General features: G+C 34.2%; 4 protein-coding genes across 7 annotated transcripts; 2 read left to right on the forward strand and 2 right to left on the reverse strand.

The window, feature by feature from the left end:
- The first annotated feature begins 1094 nt into the window (after positions 1-1094).
- Positions 1095-3650, forward strand: LOC21389214 (GABA transporter 1). The gene is made up of 7 exons (XM_024167978.1): positions 1095-1334; positions 1465-1587; positions 1944-2038; positions 2159-2345; positions 2460-2590; positions 2761-2976; positions 3143-3650. Exons 1-7 carry the CDS (start codon positions 1148-1150, stop codon positions 3536-3538), a joined length of 1335 nt encoding a protein of 444 aa, XP_024023746.1. The 5' UTR covers positions 1095-1147; the 3' UTR covers positions 3539-3650.
- A 2418-nt stretch (positions 3651-6068) lies between these two features.
- LOC21389215 (PRA1 family protein E) lies at positions 6069-7137 on the forward strand. Its single transcript, XM_010101784.2, has one exon. It carries the CDS (start codon positions 6211-6213, stop codon positions 6763-6765), a length of 555 nt encoding a protein of 184 aa, XP_010100086.1. The 5' UTR covers positions 6069-6210; the 3' UTR covers positions 6766-7137.
- A 1346-nt stretch (positions 7138-8483) lies between these two features.
- LOC21389216 (E3 ubiquitin protein ligase DRIP2) lies at positions 8484-13553 on the reverse strand. 3 transcript variants are annotated; one of them, XM_010101785.2, is made up of 8 exons: positions 13238-13553; positions 12925-13079; positions 12023-12122; positions 11310-11646; positions 10723-11171; positions 10566-10616; positions 9457-9529; positions 8484-9183 (listed from the first exon to the last, which is right to left on the reverse strand). In XM_010101785.2, the coding sequence occupies exons 2-8, from the start codon at positions 13037-13039 to the stop codon at positions 9010-9012; spliced, it is 1299 nt and encodes a 432-aa protein (XP_010100087.1). In that variant the 5' UTR covers positions 13040-13079; positions 13238-13553; the 3' UTR covers positions 8484-9009. The 3 variants fall into 3 exon arrangements, with proteins under 3 accessions (XP_010100087.1, XP_024023744.1, XP_024023745.1); XM_024167976.1 differs by having other exon boundaries at positions 12925-13157; XM_024167977.1 differs by lacking the exons at positions 8484-9183; positions 9457-9529 and having other exon boundaries at positions 10562-10616; positions 12925-13157.
- Positions 13554-16995: 3442 nt separating this feature from the next.
- LOC21389217 (magnesium transporter MRS2-I) lies at positions 16996-20741 on the reverse strand. Of its 2 annotated transcripts, none has more exons than XM_024167975.1 (12): positions 20564-20741; positions 20238-20482; positions 20050-20079; positions 19683-19839; positions 19415-19536; positions 19109-19183; positions 18486-18710; positions 18327-18371; positions 18167-18211; positions 18061-18090; positions 17860-17979; positions 16996-17388 (listed from the first exon to the last, which is right to left on the reverse strand). In XM_024167975.1, exons 2-12 carry the CDS (start codon positions 20457-20459, stop codon positions 17302-17304), a joined length of 1158 nt encoding a protein of 385 aa, XP_024023743.1. In that variant the 5' UTR covers positions 20460-20482; positions 20564-20741; the 3' UTR covers positions 16996-17301. The 2 variants fall into 2 exon arrangements, with proteins under 2 accessions (XP_024023743.1, XP_024023742.1); XM_024167974.1 differs by having other exon boundaries at positions 20217-20482.
- Positions 20742-21276: the final 535 nt, after the last annotated feature.

A 21276-nucleotide genomic window follows, 5' to 3' on the forward strand; every position in this document is an offset into this window, starting at 1 on the left:
TATTAAATATATTAAATAAATAATATATTAAATATATTAAATAAATAATATTATTAAATATATTATATAAATAATATTATTAAATATATTAAATAATAATATATTAAATAAATATATTAAATAAACATATATAATACAAAAACGGTTTTAGAAAAGAGGGAAGAAAATGAAAAAGAAAAAAAAAGTGAAATTCGTTTTTCAGAAAACAGAAAACGAAAACAAGAAAATGAAAACACCTTTTTTTCGTTTTCTGATTTTCACAAAAAGACAAAAACGTTTTTGGTTTTGTTTTTTAAAAAAAATTGCACCAAACATGTTTTTAACACCCGTTTTAATTTTTTTGCTTTGAAAACCGTGAAAAACAAAAACGAAAACGCAAACAAACGGGCCCAATAAGTGGTATTTATTGTTCGTGGTGTAAAATACATGAAATTTGTCATTGACAAAAAGAGCATCCTTCAAGTTTATTTATTTATTTTTGGCGCCAATATCACTAAGCTTAAACTGGCTGGATAGTTAAGCATTCTATCCTATGTACTGGAGATATTTCAAATCTACTTAAACATAAGTTCGTTCTTTCTACTTGGTTTGACTATTCTTCTTAGCAATTTTCTAATTTAAAAAAAAAAATGAAACAAAATGGAAGAAATAGTTAGGTCTTGTTTATTTTACTTATTTAAATTTTTATTTTTAATTTTGTTACAGTTAAAAATTCTTAAAAAAAGTTACTATCTAATTTTTTTTACTATAATTAAAAATTCTCAAAAACAATCACACTTAATTTTTTTTATTATAATTAAAAATTCACTATTATATAAAGTCACATCTTAACTTAAATTGAAATCTCAAATCATAAAACTGATGGAGGCTTAAAAGCAATCCTCCAAACTCACTGTAGAATCAGAGAACGAATTTCTCGATCAAACATCCTCTTATTGTTGGCATCGAAAATACGTCAAAGCAAAGCAATTGACTCTTGAAGCTCCTCCATCCAATTATCGTACAGACGAAAAAGTCAACTAAATCAGTAGACCTCTTTTCCATCTACACTTGTTAAAAATTTCCGAACAGCTTTTCTTCACTCCAATAGCATACACATTAATCAAAGGGCAGTGAGAGATATCAGAGAGAGTGGAAAAAAAAAAAAATGATACTTCCGTCAAATATTAACATTCCAACAACAGAGGACAGGAGAGATGAGCTTGATGAAGAGCCAGGCGGAAGAAGAAAAGGCACGTGGAAGCACGCCGCTTTCCACGTCGCCACCACCGTCGCCACCCCCGCCGCTTACGCTCCTTTGCCCTTCGCTCTCGCTTCTCTCGGTTGGCCTCTCGGCAAGTTTCCTTCTCCTTTTACTTACCATATTGTTGTTGTAAACCCCCCACTTTTATTTGCTGTTTCGACTCTGTTTTCTTTTATTACATATAAAAGGGATGTGAAGTTTTGGCAACGCAAAAATTGTAGGAGCGAGTAGTTTGGTGGGTGCAACGCTCGCGACGTGGTATTCTAGTCTTCTGATCGCCTCTCTTTGGAAATGGGACGGAAATAAGCACGTTACCTATCGGAATCTTGCTCAAAGCCTTTTCGGTGATTAATTGGTCCTTATTTATCTCTTCAAACATCTACTTAAATATATTCCTATTTTCCTTTTTTTGTTTTGGATGATCTTTTTGTACTCGGACTATTTCCCAAATCCAATTTCTTTAAAATTCCAATTGGTGTGACATATAAATTGTGATCGATCAATATTAAAAAGTTATAATATTAGTACTTTTGGCTGCAAGATTCTCCTAATTAGTACCTTTCATAGTCTCTAGATTATAGCTATATATATATATATATGCAAGAACGTTATTTTCTCTCATCAATCCTTTATAGTCAACGATTTTCCTGTATTGTTTATGGAGCATCATGACGAAGTTGTTTGTTTCTTGTTCTTGAAGGAATTTGGGGTTACCGGTCAATTGCATTTTTTCAGCAGGTGGCTTCTTTGGGCAATAACATTGCCATTCATATTGCTGCTGGGACTAGCCTCAAGGTTATCAACCTCAGAATTTGTTGTCCATTGTACTTGTAGTGCCAAAAACATTCTTTTTTTTTCTTTTGTCTCTTCTACAAATGGGGTAGTTATGTAAAAAACTCACTTCTTGTACTGCAGGCAGTTTACAAATATTACGACAGTGATGGGACCTTGACCTTGCAGCACTTTATCATCTTCTTCGGCGCTTTGGAGCTCTTTCTCTCTCAGCTCCCTGATATTCATTCATTGAGATGGGTAAATGGATTGTGCACTTTTAGTACTGTTGGTTTTGCTGCTACAACTATTGGTGTCACAATATATAATGGTATATATGGGCCCTGGATACTTTCTATTATAATTCTGCTTTGTGTATTAATTGAGTTTGTTTCTCTCATCAAATTTCTTTCTTTTCATTTCTTAATTTTCCATGCCACTTCAGGAAAAAAGATCGATAGAAAATCAGTCAGTTATAGTTTGCATGGAAGCCCATCTGCTAAAATATTTGGAGCCTTTAATGCGCTCGGCACAATCGCCTTTTCGTTCGGAGATGCAATGCTTCCAGAGATTCAAGTTAGCATAGCCTTTAGTTTTTCCATTCAAATTTCCTCACTAAATTTCCCCATATAGGTTTCGAAGAAAGCTTTTTTTTTTTTTTTCTTTTTGGTCTAGTTTTAGATTTCTACCTTTTTGGGAAATAGTTCATATAGTAATGAATATAAATGAACATTTTGTTTAACCAGAACACAGTAAGAGAGCCTGCAAGGAAGAATATGTACAAAGGTGTGTCAGCAGCATATGGGGTCATTGTGCTGAGTTACTGGCAATTAGCCTTCTGTGGATATTGGGCTTTTGGTTCTGAAGTTAAGCCTTATATTGTGGCCTCCCTGAGTGATCCAAAATGGACTATTGTTATGGCAAATCTCTTTGCTGTCATTCAAATATCGGGTTGCTTTCAGGTAAACTCACCCCAACAAAATTTTCTCAACATGTGACGGTTTTGCATGACAAAATGTTCATAACTTGACTGTGCAAGTTTCTTGTGAAGATTGAAAACTAACTCCAAATCCATATTCATTGTCCATGTTCATGAAATTCTTATGTGTCAGAACTCTCTTTGTTTAGATCTATTGCAGGCCAACATATGCCTACTTTGAAGAAACAATGTCAAGCAAGAAAAGCGGGAGCCATTCGCAGCTCGAAAACATGCTAGTTCGTCTCGTCTTCACTACCATTTACATGGTCCTCATAACCTTGATAGCCGCAGCCATGCCATTCTTTGGGGACTTTGTGTCCATCTGTGGGGCTATTGGGTTCACTCCTCTGGACTTTGTTTTCCCTGCTTTGGCATATCTGAAAGCCAGAAGAGAACTCCAAAACACAAGGCTTCAACTTTGTTTGAAGCTCCTTAACTTTGCAATAGTTGGTTTGTTCTCGGTTGTTGCAGTGTTGGGTTGCATTGGGGCAATCAGGTTTATCATAGAAGACATCAAGACTTACAAGTTCTTTCATGATATGTGAGACCCTTTTACTTTGTTTTTAATTTTCGTTTTTGTACATTTCAACCATACATAAGCAAGAAATTGATATTAGTGTGATCCGTTTAAATTTTTTGTTCAAACTTATGAAACAAACCGACAGGAAAATCAAAAACCTCCAATTGGAAGTGGAATACATCGGATTGTGTTTCAAGTTGGGAGACATACATGTACTTTTCTCTTTATTATTTTTAATCTTGGAGGGCCATATTTGATTATGCGAAATAGTAAAATCAACACTATTGTTTTTAGTGTCATTTTCATATTATTCACTGCTATTTCTCTTATGTTGTTTTGTAATTACTGTCCTTTAAAACTGATATTGTTATCTCATTGTTTTTTCTTTTTTTGGGTAGGTAAAGCAATGTCGTTTTCAAGGGATGTTATGTTTTTGTAATTACAAAAATCAAAGTAGCTTAATATATTTATTTTAATTACTGTTGCTTTAAACTAATGTTTTTATTTGTTATCGTCGTCTTTTATAAGTAGTCCTACGATAGGTTAGTAAAGGCCGTTTCTAAAATCACTCTGTAGAGAAAATTTCAGGTTTATACATTCTTTAAGTACTAAAAGTATCCTTTTGAAAAACTCACCCTTGACTAGTTTTAATTTAAAATATAGAAATATATAGACTAATATTAAGGTGTATAGATAAAAGAAGGCTCCATTTTAAAGAATATTTTTAAAAATTGCCCAATCACTGTATGATCCTTATAGTTAGTTGGTTTGGTACTTGGTAACTTCTTACCCGTTGCCTTTCACAAAAAAAAAAAAAAAAAAAAAAAAACCTTCATACCCTTTATTATGTATTGTCGTTTATAATAGTAGTGTCGTTTGTTGGTAAGGTGATTTAATGTCAGTTTCTTATTCGTGTCGTTTATATAGTTCTATATGATTCTTATAGTTTTTTTTTATTATTTATATATAAGCATATATGATTCTTATAGTTAGTTGGGTTGGTACTTGATAACTTCATACCATTTATTATGTATGGTCGGTTATGATATTAGTGTCGTTTGTTGGGAAGGTTTAATGTCAGTTTCTTAATTCTTGTCGTCTATATAGCTCGTTTACTTGATGGGGTGCGTAACTTGATGGCATTTTTGTAATTCGTGTCGTTTTTAAATGATGTCGTTTGCTTCTTCTTGTCGAGTTTTCTTATCCTTGTAGTTTCTATAATTAAAGTCGTTTCTTGGTTTGGTAACATAATGTCATTTTTGTAATTACTGATTTATTATTATTATTATTGACATCGTTTGTTTGTTGTTTTGATTTTCCTTATTCTTGACGTTTATACTTCGTATAATAGTGTCGTTTATTGTTAGGTAACTTACTATCGTTTATTAAACTGAAATCATTCCTTATTTCTTGTCGTTTATTGCATGGGTAATTAATCTCGTTTTTGAAATTACTGTCTCCTTCAATTGATGTCTTTATTTGTCGTTGTCTTTTTATTTTTTTCATTGTTGTTTAGAATTAGTACTTTGGTGGGGACGTTTTCACAACTAATGTTGTTAATTATACTTTTCGCTTTTAATAAGTAGTCTGGTTCTTACGTGTGTAACCTGGTGTCGTTTTTTTTTTTTTTTTTATTACTGTCATTTTCTAATTATGTGTTTATTCCTTGTTATGGTTTTCTTATTCTTTTCGTTTCTATAATTAGTGCCGTTTATTTGTTAGATAATTTGTTCACGTTTGGTTCATAGATTCAGAATCATGATTCAGAAGTATTCTCAATTTACGTGTGTTTTTTATGAGAAAAAATACTGTAGTGAACTACGAATTATAATCTAGACCATAGTACGAATCCACCGACCAAACGTTGCAGTAAAAAAACTTAATGACGTTTCTATTTACCCAAGAAAAACTTTAATATCGTTTATGCCATTAATGTCGTTTATTCTTTGTTGTCTTCTCTTTTTCGGGTAAAAAACGTAATGTCATTTTTGCAATTAGTTTGTATTAAATACGCAGTCACAGAGTTACAGTTGTTATCGTTTTTACAGTTATTATCATTTAACAACTTAATTCGTTTGTTGACAAGCGAACTTAAATGTCATTTTCAAGTTGTCGTCTTTACGACAGTAGGTGTCATTTTTCGTTGCCGACAGGGCGACGTCTCTTTTATTCAGCTCAGGCAAATTATGAGTCCGTTTGGTTCATGGATTAGAACTATTTTCGATTTACGTGTATTTTTTATGAGAGAAAATACTGTAGCGAACCATAAATCATTATTCGAATCAGGGAATGAATTCCTCTATCAAACATCAAATAAATGAAGATCAGAGAGAACTAAAAATTCCCAAATTAAAATCAAAACAAAAAAGAAGAGAGAGAGAGAGTTAAATTCCAAAATCAATTGGAAAAGAATCTTTATATTTAGAGGGAAAAAAAAAAAAAAAACAATGGCATAGATTACTCAATGAAACCAATGGAAAAGACGGCACTTAAACGCCGTCGTTCCTATTGAATTCAACAAATATCAAACCGCGCATTGATTTCCGGTTCCCTAACAAATATCAAAGCCATTAATACTCGCAGAAAGCGCCCTCTCTTTTCTTCTCTCTCTCTCTCTCTCTCTCTCTCTCTCTCTATAGCTCTAGGGCAACTCTGCAATTTCTCTCCAATCTCTCCGGAGTCAAAGGCGAACCTCCAATGTCTTCAACGTCGCCGCCCCACTATGGCGGCTACACATTCTCACGCGCCAGCGAGTCATTCGCCACGCGCCGCCCGTGGCGCGTACTCGTCCAGCCAATCTCCTCCTTCAGCCTACCCTACTCCCTCGGAGAAGCCACAATACGCGTGAAGCGCAACCTCAACTACTTCCGCGTCAACTACGCCATGGTCGCCCTCTTCATCCTCTTCCTCAGCCTCCTATGGCACTCGATCTCCATGATCGTCTTCATCGTCGTCTTCGTCGCCTGGTTCGCCCTCTACTTCTTCCGCAGCGAACCGCTCGTCGTCTTCAACCGCACCGTCGACGATCGCCTCGTCTTGGCCGTTCTTGGCCTCGTCACGGTTGTGGCTCTGGTCCTCACGGATGTTTGGCTCAACGTGCTGGTCTCGGTCTTGATCGGCGCCGTTCTTGTTGGATTACACGCCACGATTAGGGGAACCGACGACTTGTACTCCGATGAGCCCGGAGCCGCCGAGGGAGGGTTGCTTTCGGTCGTCGGAAGTCCTACGCGTGCTGGATACGACCGGATTTAGATGTCTCCTGCCGCGAATTGCTGGTAATTAGAATTTTAGTGTAATCAGATTTTGGTTGGTGCTTCTTTTTCTATTTCGGCTCCAATTATCTCAATTTCGAGTCTTCTGCGCCAAATTTTCTGCAAGATCTTGAAGTGAAGAAGTACCTTGGGAAGATTTAGAAGATTTCTACAAGTTTGGTTTATAGCATTGTTCGATCTTGGATTTTGATTCTTTCCTTACAGTCTTTGGTTCTTCTATTAGTCTTTTTTTTCTTCGATATGTCTGTAAATGTAGAGGGATATGATTGTAGAGAAGATTTTTTTTCTTTTGTTTTTCTCAAAAGGCGAACGAGTACTACTACTCGTTTTGAAATATAGTGCAGATTATCAAGTTCTTGGAGTATTTTGATGAGCCAATTTGATTGAAAATTTGGTCTCTGTTTATCTGCTTATCTTGATTTGGGCGTTTAATTTAGGTTTTCTGATCATGCCTTGCTCGTAAACTTGGAGAAAAGACTGTACTTTAATGTGGATTGATCGGTTTTTTTATTTTATTTTTTAGTTGAACCTTTTAGATGATCATTTCTTCAGCGTCCATGAATGTCTTTGCTTGAAATGTTTATAGGTATTACTGAATGTTAGATGAGTCCCCTATATTTGGGAATGAACTTTGGACTGAGATGTATCAATGCAATGGGAAATGGGGATAGAGTTCTTCTGTTCTGACCCATGTGAGGATAAAGTCTTTCGACATTATTAAAGTAAATGTAAAAGAAAAAGGAGAGGAAAAAAAAAGTCGAGAATAATTGTTATGATGGTCCGTGCAACCACAAAATGTCCTTGGGTCACACAGTACATGTTTGAAAGACCCTAAAGCTTATTACTGGTGTTTTGATTTTATCCACATGCTTTTTTTCCCCCTTTCAGAATGCACTCATTTAAAAAAAAAAAAAAAAAAAAAAGATTTACATTAATGGTTACAATTTACCCATTTTGCATATGTTTTGTATTGTTTTTCCCTCTCTAGTTCGATTACCCTCTTTTATGAAGTTGTTTTGATATCTATTCATCTTGAAAATGGTCCAGTTTTCCAGCCATTTGAGTTACTGATTAATCTGTTCCATGACTTGCAAGCGTTCTTGTATTAGATGTTTATGCTTTTTGAGCTTGTTCTAGAGCCGTGCCAACCAAAACCAAGGCAGCCATTTGTGAAAAACAGATTGGGGTTGAAAATGTTTGTCTGTGAGTCCTGTTTTATATAAACAGACATACGGCTAGATCTAGAATTACATTATCTGATTGTTATGAACTATCCTGCTTTTTTCTCTTCTTGTGTTTAAATCAAAAGAAGTGGACGAAGTTTGTAGAACAATCCAGCAGAACATTCTCAGATGACAGTAATCTATGCAGCCAACTAATGTAGACTTGTATATTGCATTGTAAATATTAAACTAGCAAAGTTTTCAAAAGAAATTTCATTTTCTGCAAACAAGTGTTTGTTCAAATTCGAAGCCATGAGGTACAACCAGATTCTATCTGTAATTTGTTAAGTCCATGAAGCGATAGAAGTGAGTAGTTAGTCCAAAAGCCATTTGTTAGAACTGTATACCAAATTGGAGACAAGACAACTAAACTTTTGTTAGATCTGCTGTCCACGTCTTTCACTTCTCACAAGGCATCTTTTCAGAAATTCATAAAGCGACAACAAACTCTCTAACTCGTCAAAGAAAGAAGAAATAAAAAATCTGTGGCTGCTACATTAAAAATCACTGTAATGCAGAACAACAGAGCAGCATTATCGTACCAAAGACCTAAAAATGACGAGGGTGAAGCGCAAGCCTTTTCACATAACTAAATACAGGGATGAGGGGATTACTATAAGTTGTAATAAGAACTACATATTGTTACATGCAAGGTGCACAACATGCCGCTAGAAAAACTGTGTTTCAGTCACATGTTACTCATTACAAGGTGTCAAATAATCCTCAAGTGGATGGGGCAGTAAAAATACACTTGAACATAGAAAGATAGTACGAGGGGTGCCGGGATAAGTTGCCACGCCGCGAAAAGGAGCCACTATCGAGTGGCTTGTTGGTCTGCCAGCTGCTCATGTTCTCATATTCCTCCATGCAGATTGCTACATGTGATGATGACAAAATTTATAATTTGAGGAAACTCATCACAGAATGCATACTCATGAGGTGCAATTTGGATCATGAAAAGGACAATCTGTTGGCTGGCAACAGATTGGAGGAAACTATGGCTAAGATTCGGGGGCCTTTCGAGCATACACCAGCACCATAACAAAATCCTTTGCTGAGGATCCAATAGTCGCCGGAATTCGTTCCGATGTTGATGCTGTTTGTAGCCAGAGATCAACTAAGTTATAGAGCTGCAGAGTGGGAACCACTGGTCGTCCCATACATTTTATCTCGACCTGCAAGTATATATCAATGACACCAAACTTTGGTGAGAGGTACACAATGGAAATGATGATTTGCTTAAAGGGTCTTTGAATTTTTTTTTCCAAGATGAATTACCTTAGATTGGTTCCGGATTAATTAAAATTTTCTATGAGGGAAGTAAGAAAGACAAATAGCACAAGATTGACAACTAATCAATGAGGGATTTGTGCAGTTTTGTGCGTTAAGAGCATTTATATTGAACTAGATATTGACTTTTTATATAATGCAAGGATGTGAATACTCACCTCAGATTCACCAGTTAGATCTAATTTCATCATCAGGTACTTTTGGATAAATGAAACAGGTAAATTTCCATTCCTGTGACAAAGGAGATAAATATGACATCAGACATCTAGAGAATTTAACGGAAATTAATTCACCACCTCCAACTCCAAGTTTCGTGAAAGAAAAGTTGCATTGGTTATGGAAGCAAACATTTGTTGAAGGAAACAGTTCATTTTAAGTTATCCAAAAAAAAAAAAGGAAAAAAAAATAATTCTAATATATCAAAACAACATTGATCCAGTAACGAGCAAAAACAAAGTAAGCATGTTAGCACGTCTTTTAAATTCATGAACATCTCGTTGCAGTTGAAATCTAGCAGACAACAGAAGATTCATTTGATAGTGTCAGTCTAACATCCACTTAACTACTAATGGGAGAGACGATTAAAACATAGATACAGCACCAAACTTTCCGCTGAATATCATAACTGTTATCTGTTATTTATTGCTTAATGATCATTAATAACAAGTTTGACCTGAAAATGGGATATTATTATACAGAAAGAACAATCAACTGTGCATGGAAAGTTCTGCTTAAAAAAAAAAAATCCTATGCATCAGGAAAGAGGAATCTTTATAATAGAAGCTTGAATTTGATTTCAGTTTCTACGACAAGGCAGAGACCATATTGGTAATAAAACCAATGACCTGCTGCTATAGCTTTGGGAGAGAGCAGAGAGGTTTCTTGGTCGTTGGTCTTCATGTTACTTTCTCAGAAGACACAACATTAGAAATTTAGAGAGTGATAGCCCTTATTCCAGATGAAAATTACATATAAGGTCTTTGTCGGAATCTCAAAGAATGCGGACTTGATGAAAATTTCAAATAGATATTAATTTAATTGTAAAGATTTTCCAGCATAAGGAGGTTAAAGAACTCCTAACTGGAGAATGAAAACGAATCATCAAATCTTGTAACATTCATGACAAACTAATACTTAGATTATATAGACTCGTTGAAATGCTCAATATACCTGAAATTATATTTAGAATAAAAGATTTTAATTGATGAATTCTAACTGCACAAAAAGAACTCACTGAGGAAGTCAATGAATTAGGCGCATTACTCACTTTATTCTCAAGTAGTTCGCTGGAATTTGAGGCAAAGGTGCACTTCCTCCCCTGAAACCATGGTTTGAAATTAGCGTACAACGAACAATATTACTCCTTTTCAAGTAAATATGGTAAAGTATAACAAAAGATTAAACTAAAATAATATGTTTCTCACTGGTCTTTAGAAGCTACAAGGGAAAACCAGATTGGGCCAATTCTTCTGTCATGCTTGCCACTAGCAGCATCCAGCACAGCTTGAGGTGAAATCCTTGATTCACCAAAAGCAGCTTCTCTTTTCCGGCGGACCCTGCGCAATTTTTTGGGTTGCGCGGGTTCTGACGAGACAGGATCAATATTCTTTTCATCCTCAACCTTCGACTTCCGTTTATTTTCCTTCATTTTTGGTCTGCGCAATTGATGTTCATTGTCAGCATCTTGTGTAGGTTCGACCTTATTATCAGACCCTTGTGAATTGGACTTTAAAGACTTGGTCCTATTTGCCACTTCCACCAAACAATTCAAAGGTTTCCATAGGTCTGTTTTTCCTTCCCAGTGTTCAGCACCATTCTCAGTTTCTTTATTAGTACTTGGTTTTGCTTGGCTAGGCTCGGCAGGGAAAGTACTCTGCACAATTCAAAAATGAGAAAGACATTAGTAAGTTGAATCAAATTTCTTTAAAATTGTAATAAAGAAATGCAAATCTGCGACCAAGAAGATTGCCAATGAAAACAAAATGTAAAAGAAAATGATGCCCTTCTTTACCTGCCTAGTATTCTGAGAGAACTTATTTGAATTCTCAGGTGAACTTGAGCTCTCTGGATGCTCATCCGCAGAATCGTCTTCTTCTTTCTTAATGTGCTTTTCAATCGCAAAACTGGAGCCTCGTAAAGCAGAAGCCTTTCTAGCGACTGCTTTCGTTCTTCTCCCAGTCATGGTGGCATGGGCAGATACTCTTGGAGTGCTGACAACCAGTGAGGAGAGTGATCTTTCCTTTCTTCTCACTGGTAGTGTAACTGCCGCCACAACTTCAGGTGCGTTAACTTTTCTTCCTTTAATAGGAAAAACTTTTGCTCTAAGATCTTGCACATTGTGGTCCGGCCTAATAAGCAAATCAACAAAATAATACCTCAATACACAAACTTATGAACAAAAATCTCATTTTTACTCATTTGTATGGTCAATCTTCATAACGAGTGTGCATTATTGCCAAATTAGCTCATTTTCATCAGAAGCGTGCAAGTAATGAACACTAGAATTAGGTGGCAACATTAAGCTTATCTTACCATGATACTCGAAATAGGCACCTTCTCTTCATTTTACATCAGCATAGTCAATTACTAAACTACTAATTACTATGATTACACATGTTAAACCTTATATGTATATTATGTTGGCTATTTAAGCTCATAAAAATCACAGTGAGACAAAGGGGCAACTTGAAGGTGGTTCTGATCAGCTAATAGAGAGGACCTGACCTCAATTTCTCTAATGGAACGCAACCCAGATCGATATTGCATATCGGGCAGTTCTCTAATTCATCATCAGAGATCTTATCGTAAATGCATTTCCTGCAAACTGAATGGAGTGTAAAAACACAAGTATGAGAATTATAGTGTCAACCGAGTGAAGAAACTTAAAAAGGTGCTTTGGAGTGGGAAGTTTCAAAGATGTCAGATTTTCAAGAGAAACGGGAATCAAAACAATAAATAAGCGAGAATTTAGATATTGAACATAAAAATTCTTCTCCAAGCAACAATATTAACAAGGAAAAAACTATTGAAAAAAAAAATCGTTAGTCTCCTGGAAAAAAAAAAAAGAAAAAGAAAAAAAAATAACAACAACAACAAAGTTATGCTTTAGCTCATCTTCATCAACTATACAATCATTGGTCCATGGCTTGCTAGTAGACGAGCACAGGCAAATAGTGTTCAATTTCAAACCCATGGGAGTCTAAGCAAAAACAGATTTTGATGCAATGGTTCTAACTAATCTAAAGCAAACCAAATAAAAAACCAAACTTCATCACTACAAGTCAAACTTTCCAAACTATTATCACCAAAAACTGAAAAGAGATTCAGCCACCCCAACTCGATTAACTTCTCTACCTCCAACTATAGCAACCAAAAAAAAACAAAAAACAAAAAAAAGACATTTCATCAAATACGAAAATACCAAATACCCATGTCCCAAAGATACAATTATAACACGCCCGTACACACGAAATACAGGTCAAACCAAAAGAAACCCAGATAAGAAAACGAACAATAACAACAACCCAAATCCCAAAAAACAAAACACAAAAAAAAATTGAAGAATTAATTAAGAACCTTTGGTGAAACAGAAGAGAGAGAAAGAGAGAGAATAGCGTTTGACTGACACGTATGGAGGCATTCGGATATGGTGGTGGCGTCTCTGAAGAGTTTATGACAGAGAGGGCAAGTCATGCATGCCTCGATCGTTTCCCTCCTCACCTTCACCACCTGATTCGCCATTACGAAAACTTGTCTCTGACGCACGTGTCCAATCCAATCACTGCATGTTAAATAAATTTAATACAGACATTATTAACGCCAAAATTTTTACGTCCATTATTAATTTCCTCGGCTTCACCTGCATTAAACCAGGATTTCAGAAACAACCAAACATCGACAAGAAAAAAATAAGATAACGTGAGAGAAATCAAATCTTACGGGGAATTTGGAATGCGTGCAAAGAGAGGTCAGAAATAAGTCTTGAGAGATTTGCAAAAGAGGTGAGATTACGAGATGGGTTTTTTTTGTTTTTCAGTGATTATGTTGAAATTTTTCGACGTGGGTTTTGGTGATTTCGACGGAGGGAGTTTTGTTTTGTGATTTGATTGATCTGAATCGAGAGCCTCTCTTCGTCGAAAAGAGCATGAACCGAGTTTCTTTTGTTGTGTTTTTTTCTTTTTTTGGTTTATATATTTATTTTTTATTTTTAAAAAGAGGAAAAAACAACATGTTGGAGTTGAACAGCTATTTAGAATCAGAGTTCAAAAGTTTTTTCAAAAAAAAAAAAAAAAATCAGAGTTCAAAAGAATTATTTTTAAAAGAAAATGAGATAAGTAATGAGGATAACTTACGTCTTGGGTGCGCATTATGATAAGATGCGCACCCCGTTTCGTAGACGCGACGGCGAGTTTTGTTTTCCGGGAGTGTATTATATTGTGTGGGCGGGTCTATGATAGTTTGGCGTGGTCCGTACGGAGACTACAGACCAATGGTACTTTTTTCTGTTTAGTGCTTTTCCCAACCGCTGCAAAATAAATGGTTGTATAAATTAGTTGGGAGGGGCTTAAACTTGACGATATGCTTTTATTTGTTAATCGTTTGAGAATTATGTGGTATCCTGTTAGTCCTCCTTTATCTTATTGATTCGATTGATTTGAATTTTAAATTTTAAATTTTTATGGTTAAAATTTTTTAAAAAATATTACATTTAATTTTTTCTGTTGCAGTTAAAAACTCTCAAAAAATACTTGTTTAGTTCGTTGATTTGAGTTTTTAATTCGAGTTGAGATGTGATTTTATGTGAGAGCTTTTTACTGTAATAAAAAAGTTAGATGTGACTGTTTCTAATAACTTTTTACTGTAACAAAACTTGAATTTTAAACTCGAATCGGTAAAATAAACGAAGTCTATATCTCAGTTCGAATTGAAAATTCGAATCCTCACGCATTAGAGACTCTGTGTTTTTTTTTTTTTGAATTTTGATATTCTGAATCGTGTTTGACCAAATTACATTGTGTTATGTTTTTAAAAAACTAACGGACCACGTTTTAAGTAATTTCTTTTCTCATGTTTTAATATTGAGCATTGTTGTTCGGCTTCGTGTGGAGCCAACTCTATATGGAGTTGAGAAGCATTCTTGTTTGATATTTGAGTTCATTTAGATAACATTTGGGACATAAAAAATTATACAGATGATATTAGTAATATATAATTCAGTGTCATAACAACATATTTACATTATATCATGTCAAAAGTAAGTATAATAATATAAATATAAATAATTTAGAATTTTTCGAATTGTGCCTATTAGGGTTTTTTTTTTTTTTTTTTTTTTTTTTTTTTTGTGTGCCTTCCCTCATAATTCTACTTATTTATTGAGAGATTCATGGTATCCGTAGGACAATTTTTACATTTTATCAAAAAAATTTAATTTTAAACCTAAGATCGAATTATGAAGGTTTATGGAAGAATATTATGTCTTATCATGTAACTTGTAATTTAAAAAGAAACAAAATGTAACTTGCACAAAATTCCTATTCGTATTACTACATAAGATAACGGCTATCGCCTAATTTTAGCAATCTAAATAGAACTATCTTATAACTCTGAAGTGGACTTGACTTGTTTACCTTGCTTTTACATTAAATTTAACAAAAAAATATTCGAATAAAAACGAAAATAAGGATAATAGGAAAAGAAAAAACCACTTAATTTGGCCGGGCAAAACACTATTGCATAATATAACTCGATAAACTCTTGAAACTACCGTCGAATTCCTTTGACTTTAACTTGAAAACAACCAAACCCACGCCATTAGAAATAATCACCTTAATAATTAAACACCGGAAAAATCAAAAGTTGACTAACAATGGTTTTAACTATTATTGTCCATTGCTTGTGCCTTGTAGGAACACGCGGTTCACGTGGAAGAAAAATTCTACCTAAATTAACATTAAATAAAACTTTTTTTATTAATTATTATTTTGGCTGCATAGAAAGAAGAGGCCGGAGCTTGGTAGAGAGAAAAAGACCAAAAAGGGCCTAAATGTGAGAGAAATATTAATTATTGAAGGAAGCGAGTAATTATTATTAAAATTTGTTTAGAGTTGAGGAAGTCAAAAAAGCATGACTCATAAGTGGTTTGTTGAAAAGTAAGGCATCTAATCTAAACTCTGACGTGGATTTTTTGGACCGAACAACGGAGTCCGTGTGGGACCCACCGCCTACATGCCTATATGTATTTTCAGGGTTCAGCTCATAATATTGGAAAGGGCAAAAAAAAAAAATAAAAAAATATATATATATATATACACACAGACGTTCACAAGCCCCCAGTCCCCTATATCGTAAAATATTTTGCCCATTATTATTAGTTTTTCTTTTCCGTGTAATAAAAATATTATTTATTGTTTTTTGAACATATTTGCGTGCCCCTTATTTATTTTATGAGACGTTTGGTTCATAGATTAAAATTATTTTTAATTTATGTATATTTTTTTAAGAGAAAATACTATAATAAATTATGAATCATGATTCAAATCTGAGTACGAATCTCCTAACCAAATAACCCCTTAATATCACTTTTTTTTTGTTTTACAATGAGTCGTGCACGGAATCCCATTCATCACAAGTAAAATAACACCGTAACGCGCGAAAGTTTAAAACTTATATAAGAATTTTTTCTTGGTTACTTTCTTTATTTTCCTCATTAATTTATGCTTGTTTAAGTCTATCTTATGAGGACGAAGCTCGAAATAATAAGGATTCATTTAGTTCGTTGACTCAAATTTTTAATTTAAATTGAGATGTAACTTTATGTGATAAATTTTTATTGTAATAAAAAAATTATATGTGATTATTTTTAAAATTTTTTTATTGTAATAAAACACGAATTTTAAACTCAAATATAAAATGAATGGAGTCAACCCGTTCAGTTTGTTGATTCGAGTTTTTAATTCGAGTTGAGATGTGACTTTATGTGAAAGTTTTTTACTATAGTAAAAAAATTAGATTTGATTGTTTCTGAGAGTTTTTTACTGTAATAAAATTTAAATTCTAAATTTGAATCGGCGAAATAAACATGACGTGTATATCAAAAAGCCCACTAAAAGCCCACTATGGAGGTCGATATCAACTACAAACTGTGAGGTCTACGTGTAAATTTTTCAGCCAAAAAAAAAACTTGCTGGTAAAAAAAAATCCTCAAGAAAGAAAGAAAGAACACGTGTACTGTAAAGAAAATTGGCGATGGTATCTACTCAACTACCCTAATAGCTAATATGCAATCATTGAAATCATCATTACAGCTGAAGATATTACTAAAAATCCACTTGGCGTCATTTTCTTCAAAGGAAACACGAAATGCATTATCATTTCTGAATAATATCGTTTATACGGCGTCTTGTGATACGAATGAAATGAAACGAGTCAATTTCCAAAAACAAAAAAAAAGAGTCCGTACTTTAGCGGAAAAAAAAAATCAACTGTTTTCTTACTTGTATTTTTTATATACGTTTTCTTACTTGTTTTTCTATTATTCAGAAAATTTCATATTATTGTTATTCAAGCAGAAAAATACGTATAACTTTTCTCCAGTGTTGTTTACTACATGAAAAACGACATGTCAGTTATTGTCGTTTTCTCCTCAAGGTGACATGTCGGTTACTCGGTTTTTTTAAATATATTAGATGTCGTTTTCGCCAAAGAGCGAACCACACGGCCATTTCTAACACTTTGAAAAAGTCAGTTCATTTTCTCCTTTTCCTTTTTATTTTTTTATTTTTTTTTTGACAAGTGAAACGACAGGTGGCTTCCCTTGAGTGCGAGAACGACATGTCGTTTTATACTTTTCTTCAAATGCCATTTCAGAGTAAAACAAGATGAGCTTTCTCAGTGGACCATGATCTAGCAGATAATAGTTCATTATCATATTTAAATTAACTAACTTACAATATTCAACAAACAATAACACACATATATATAATATTTTCCTTCGAGTTTATTCAAGATCCAAGAAGGCCTCTGTGCCGAGCATACGAAATTAGTGATAGAAGAAGGGAGCCGCATAGTATTCCGGAGAGGATGACCACCTAATGTTTCAGAAAAATAAGAGGAATAATTCAAAACTACTAAAATTTTATATAGTTTCATCTATTATCTAAGAATATTTTAAAGAAAAAATATCGTTTTGAATCCCGTAGTTTAGCATTTTAATAAATGGATATCCTCGTGGTAAAAAAAATCCTATTGGAGTACTCTGTTATTTTGACAAAATATCATCTTGAGTGCTCTCTTTTTTTTTTTTTTTAGTGGGATGACATTTCAGGCTTTCAATTTAAAAATTCCATTTTTTGGATATGATTTTTTTGTCTTTTTTTTTTAATTTTTTTTCAAAAAATTATTTCATGACTAAAGTGCATAGAAGATTATCGAAACACTAGAGGTACCAATATGATGGTGTGTTGTAGTACCAAAATGATATTTTCCCAATCTAATTAAGGTCTATTTTCTCTATTCATATCTGGAGTACTGATAAGATGATTCAATATTCTATGCCATACCCATTTAAAGACGTAGCCATGACCTTCCTTCCAAGTATAATGGATGTTCATGCCAAATATGGCAGCCACCAGAGAATACACAGACAAACAAACAGTTCCAGAACATAGGAAAAGCTCTAACTGCACACAGTTAATTAAGCACATGCCATTATGGTTATACAAAAAGAGATTAAGAATACAATTGTGTCTAAAGAAAATTACCTGAATAAGCTGATTTCGGTGATTGTCAAGCTGCGATATAATTAAAACACGGATCAAGTTATAGACATTAATATAAAGATTCTTATGATTATGTTTAATCACTTACCTGGATGTTTATGTAATCTTCCGTGTCATCTATGTATTCACGTAGCTATATAAGAAGAGAGTGAAATAACATAATTATAAATATCTCATTTTCTTGCAAATTCAACAAATATTTGTTCATCCAAGAAACGAAGAAATTAGCATACAAAAACTGTTCATACCGTGGTCAATTTGTTAAGCGTTCCATCAATTTGCATAAAGTAAGCCTGTAAAAAGATAAAGAGTGGTTTTGGTTGGGACAATTTTATTATACACACATTTTTAGCATAACAAGACTTGTAATTTTAGCATCAATGCAAAAGAATTAACTATGTAATAACCTCAAGCAACATTTCAAGCTCTTCAATGTCATTCTCTGGTTGAACAGTTACAGTGCTTGTCCGACTTGTTCTGGATGTCTTTGAGCCTATGGTTGGGGAGCTGAAAAACCAATTCGGAGCACCGTGGCTACTCACAGGCGAAGATGTCGCGGCCAATTTTCTTGATAAGTAAAGGTCCGCCATGTCATCGTCATCATCAAGAAGTTGTTCTAGTTCATCTCTTACCTGGAATGAAAGCATTTAAGAGGAGAATGTAAACGTAATTCCCATATTGAGAATAAACCACTACTTATTGTTTATTTTTTGTTATTGTTTTTATTGCTCTCGGAGAGTCCAAATTAGGATTTATAATGCTCAACATATTTTTCAAGTTCTATCATTCGATTACAGTTTCCTATACAAAAATGGTGTTTCTCCTGTTTCATGAACTGATAATCTACCTATATTCATTTGCAACTCCTAGAAGAATTGCCCAAAAAATACGAGTCATGAGACCACTATTTAGATCAAGTAAAAAGTATATCCAAGTCTGCCATGTCATTGAAAGAAACAAAAAGCTTCATACTTCTCTCAATTTGAGTTCATGCTTCTTGAACCAATATATCACCATGTCCAATATTTACCTTTTGAACCCGATTTGTCAACCTTGTCATCGCACTTTTTAGTTTGCGCACTCGATCCAAATTACGGCTGCTAATCTGCACACAATTATAAATAATTCATGTAGAAGATTAGCATAAGCAAGTCTTTAAGATATTGTTGCATGCATCACTTAATAGAGCATATCTCTGTGTGACCACAACAAATACCACTAATAAACAAGCACATTTCAGCTTCATGAGCGTTAATTTTGTTTCCATCTACCAAACAAATTCCTCACAAAAACAAGTTCGGCTGAAAAAATAGCTAAACAACAAAGCCGTTGTTACCTTGGCCGTGAGTTCATCCAAAGCTGGATAAGCATCGGCTTCCAATTCTCTTGTGCGGGCATCAAGATAACTACAAATACCTTCTAATGTCACTTCCAAGGCCCGGAATTCAAATGGGAATTCTGTAAAACCAATTAAAATATTTTTATTAACCGATGTGTTTGACATGTCAGTTACTAATAATCAGTCCGTTATACGTCTTACAAATAATGTTATCCTTCATGATTCATCTGAATACCAAAATCAACCATAATTCTGTTCCAACTACCATTTTCTTCGCCGGTTTCGGCATCGTCTCGTGCCCCTGTAGGTTGTTCTTCTTCTTCCCCTGGGCCTTTGAAGCTGGCACTTGCCAAAGCTAACCTTCTTTGGAGTTCTTCCACAATAGGGATTACGTTGTCGTCCAATGGATCTCTAAGCAACACCTACACAAAAAATGGTCCTTCAAAGTTGAGTTAAAATTCAAGTAAAAACAGTAATATACTTCCGAGATTAATGATCTTCCCAAAAACTCAACGTAGTATGATAATCAAGTGAAAACTTAAAAAAATAATAATAATAATAAAAAAAGCTATCTTTTTCTTGGACTCAAAAAGAAAAACAGAAAAGCAAAAATGGGACAAACAAAAACTTGCCTCCTCTGCAGTGATAATTGCTTTAATGTGCTGGAAGCCAATACAAAAAGGCAACAAAAAACAAAACCAAAACCATATATTATCAGCACTAGAAATAATTATCAATAATGGGGCGGAAAAAATTATTAAAAAAAGGCTCATGAGAAAATGAAAAACGCAAAATTGACCTCCAAGTTAAGAACAATAACTTTTTCTCTGCCTAAGATGGTAGAAGGATATGACAACAGGGGATCCAAAATCCGAAGATCTCTAGCATGAATATGAATCCGTCGCATAATGGCATGCTTATCAACATCCAAGATGGCTCCTTCCCCAGTTTGGTTCAGCAAAATCCAGCTTCTAGAAACCGCCGTTTTCTTCTTCAGAGAAGCCTGAGTCTCCACCGGTACTAACACCCCATCTCTATCCATTTTCCGACCACTAACTATAGCATCTTCATCAGCAAAAAATCAAATCTTTAAGCCAAACGATTACTAAATGCGAGTAACTTCGTACGTTAGCTATAAACATTTACCGTGAAGGTCGATCCGCAGATTCCTCGACAGTAAATCGTCAGGGCATAATTAGGTTCCGCAACTTAACATGGGGTGTGTTACAGAGCTGTGTCGGTTCGGAATTTGGTTGTGGGAAAGAGAAAGAGAGAAGAAGGTGAAGAGGTAAAAATTTGGAAGATGGTTTTTTTTTTTTTTTTTTTTTTTTGTCGGGATATTTGCATGGATTGAGTGGCAGCCAGTGGCAGTGTATGTGAGTTAAAAAGGCGTTCGTTAATTCGAGTTGATATGTGATTTTATATGAGAATTTTTTACTGTAGTAAAAAAATTAATTATAACTGTTTTTAAATTTTTTTTATTATAATAAAACTTAAATTATAAACTTAATCAATGAAATCAACAATACTTAAATTTAATACGGGGACTTAAATTTGGTGGGGAATGGGGTTTGAAACTGATGTTTCATCGTTAGCTTAAATTTAATCATGAAATAAATATTATAAATAAATCAATGAGAAGCACAACGACAAGGCACACGGGTGTGAGAATGTTAGTACTTCTCCCACGTAACTACGCGTGACATAGGCTAGCAGTTACGGACCATGGTTCACAATCGTAAATTTGGAAAAACAGGAGAATAAAATTGATGCGTTTCTTTTCTTTTACTTTTAAGGTTATTTTCATGAATGGCCCCCGAATTTTACGTTGAATTGCAACTTGACTCTTGATTTTCGAT

Source organism: Morus notabilis, unplaced genomic scaffold, assembly GCF_000414095.1.
Source record: "Morus notabilis unplaced genomic scaffold, ASM41409v2 Scaffold1229, whole genome shotgun sequence".
Taxonomy (NCBI): domain Eukaryota; kingdom Viridiplantae; phylum Streptophyta; class Magnoliopsida; order Rosales; family Moraceae; genus Morus; species Morus notabilis.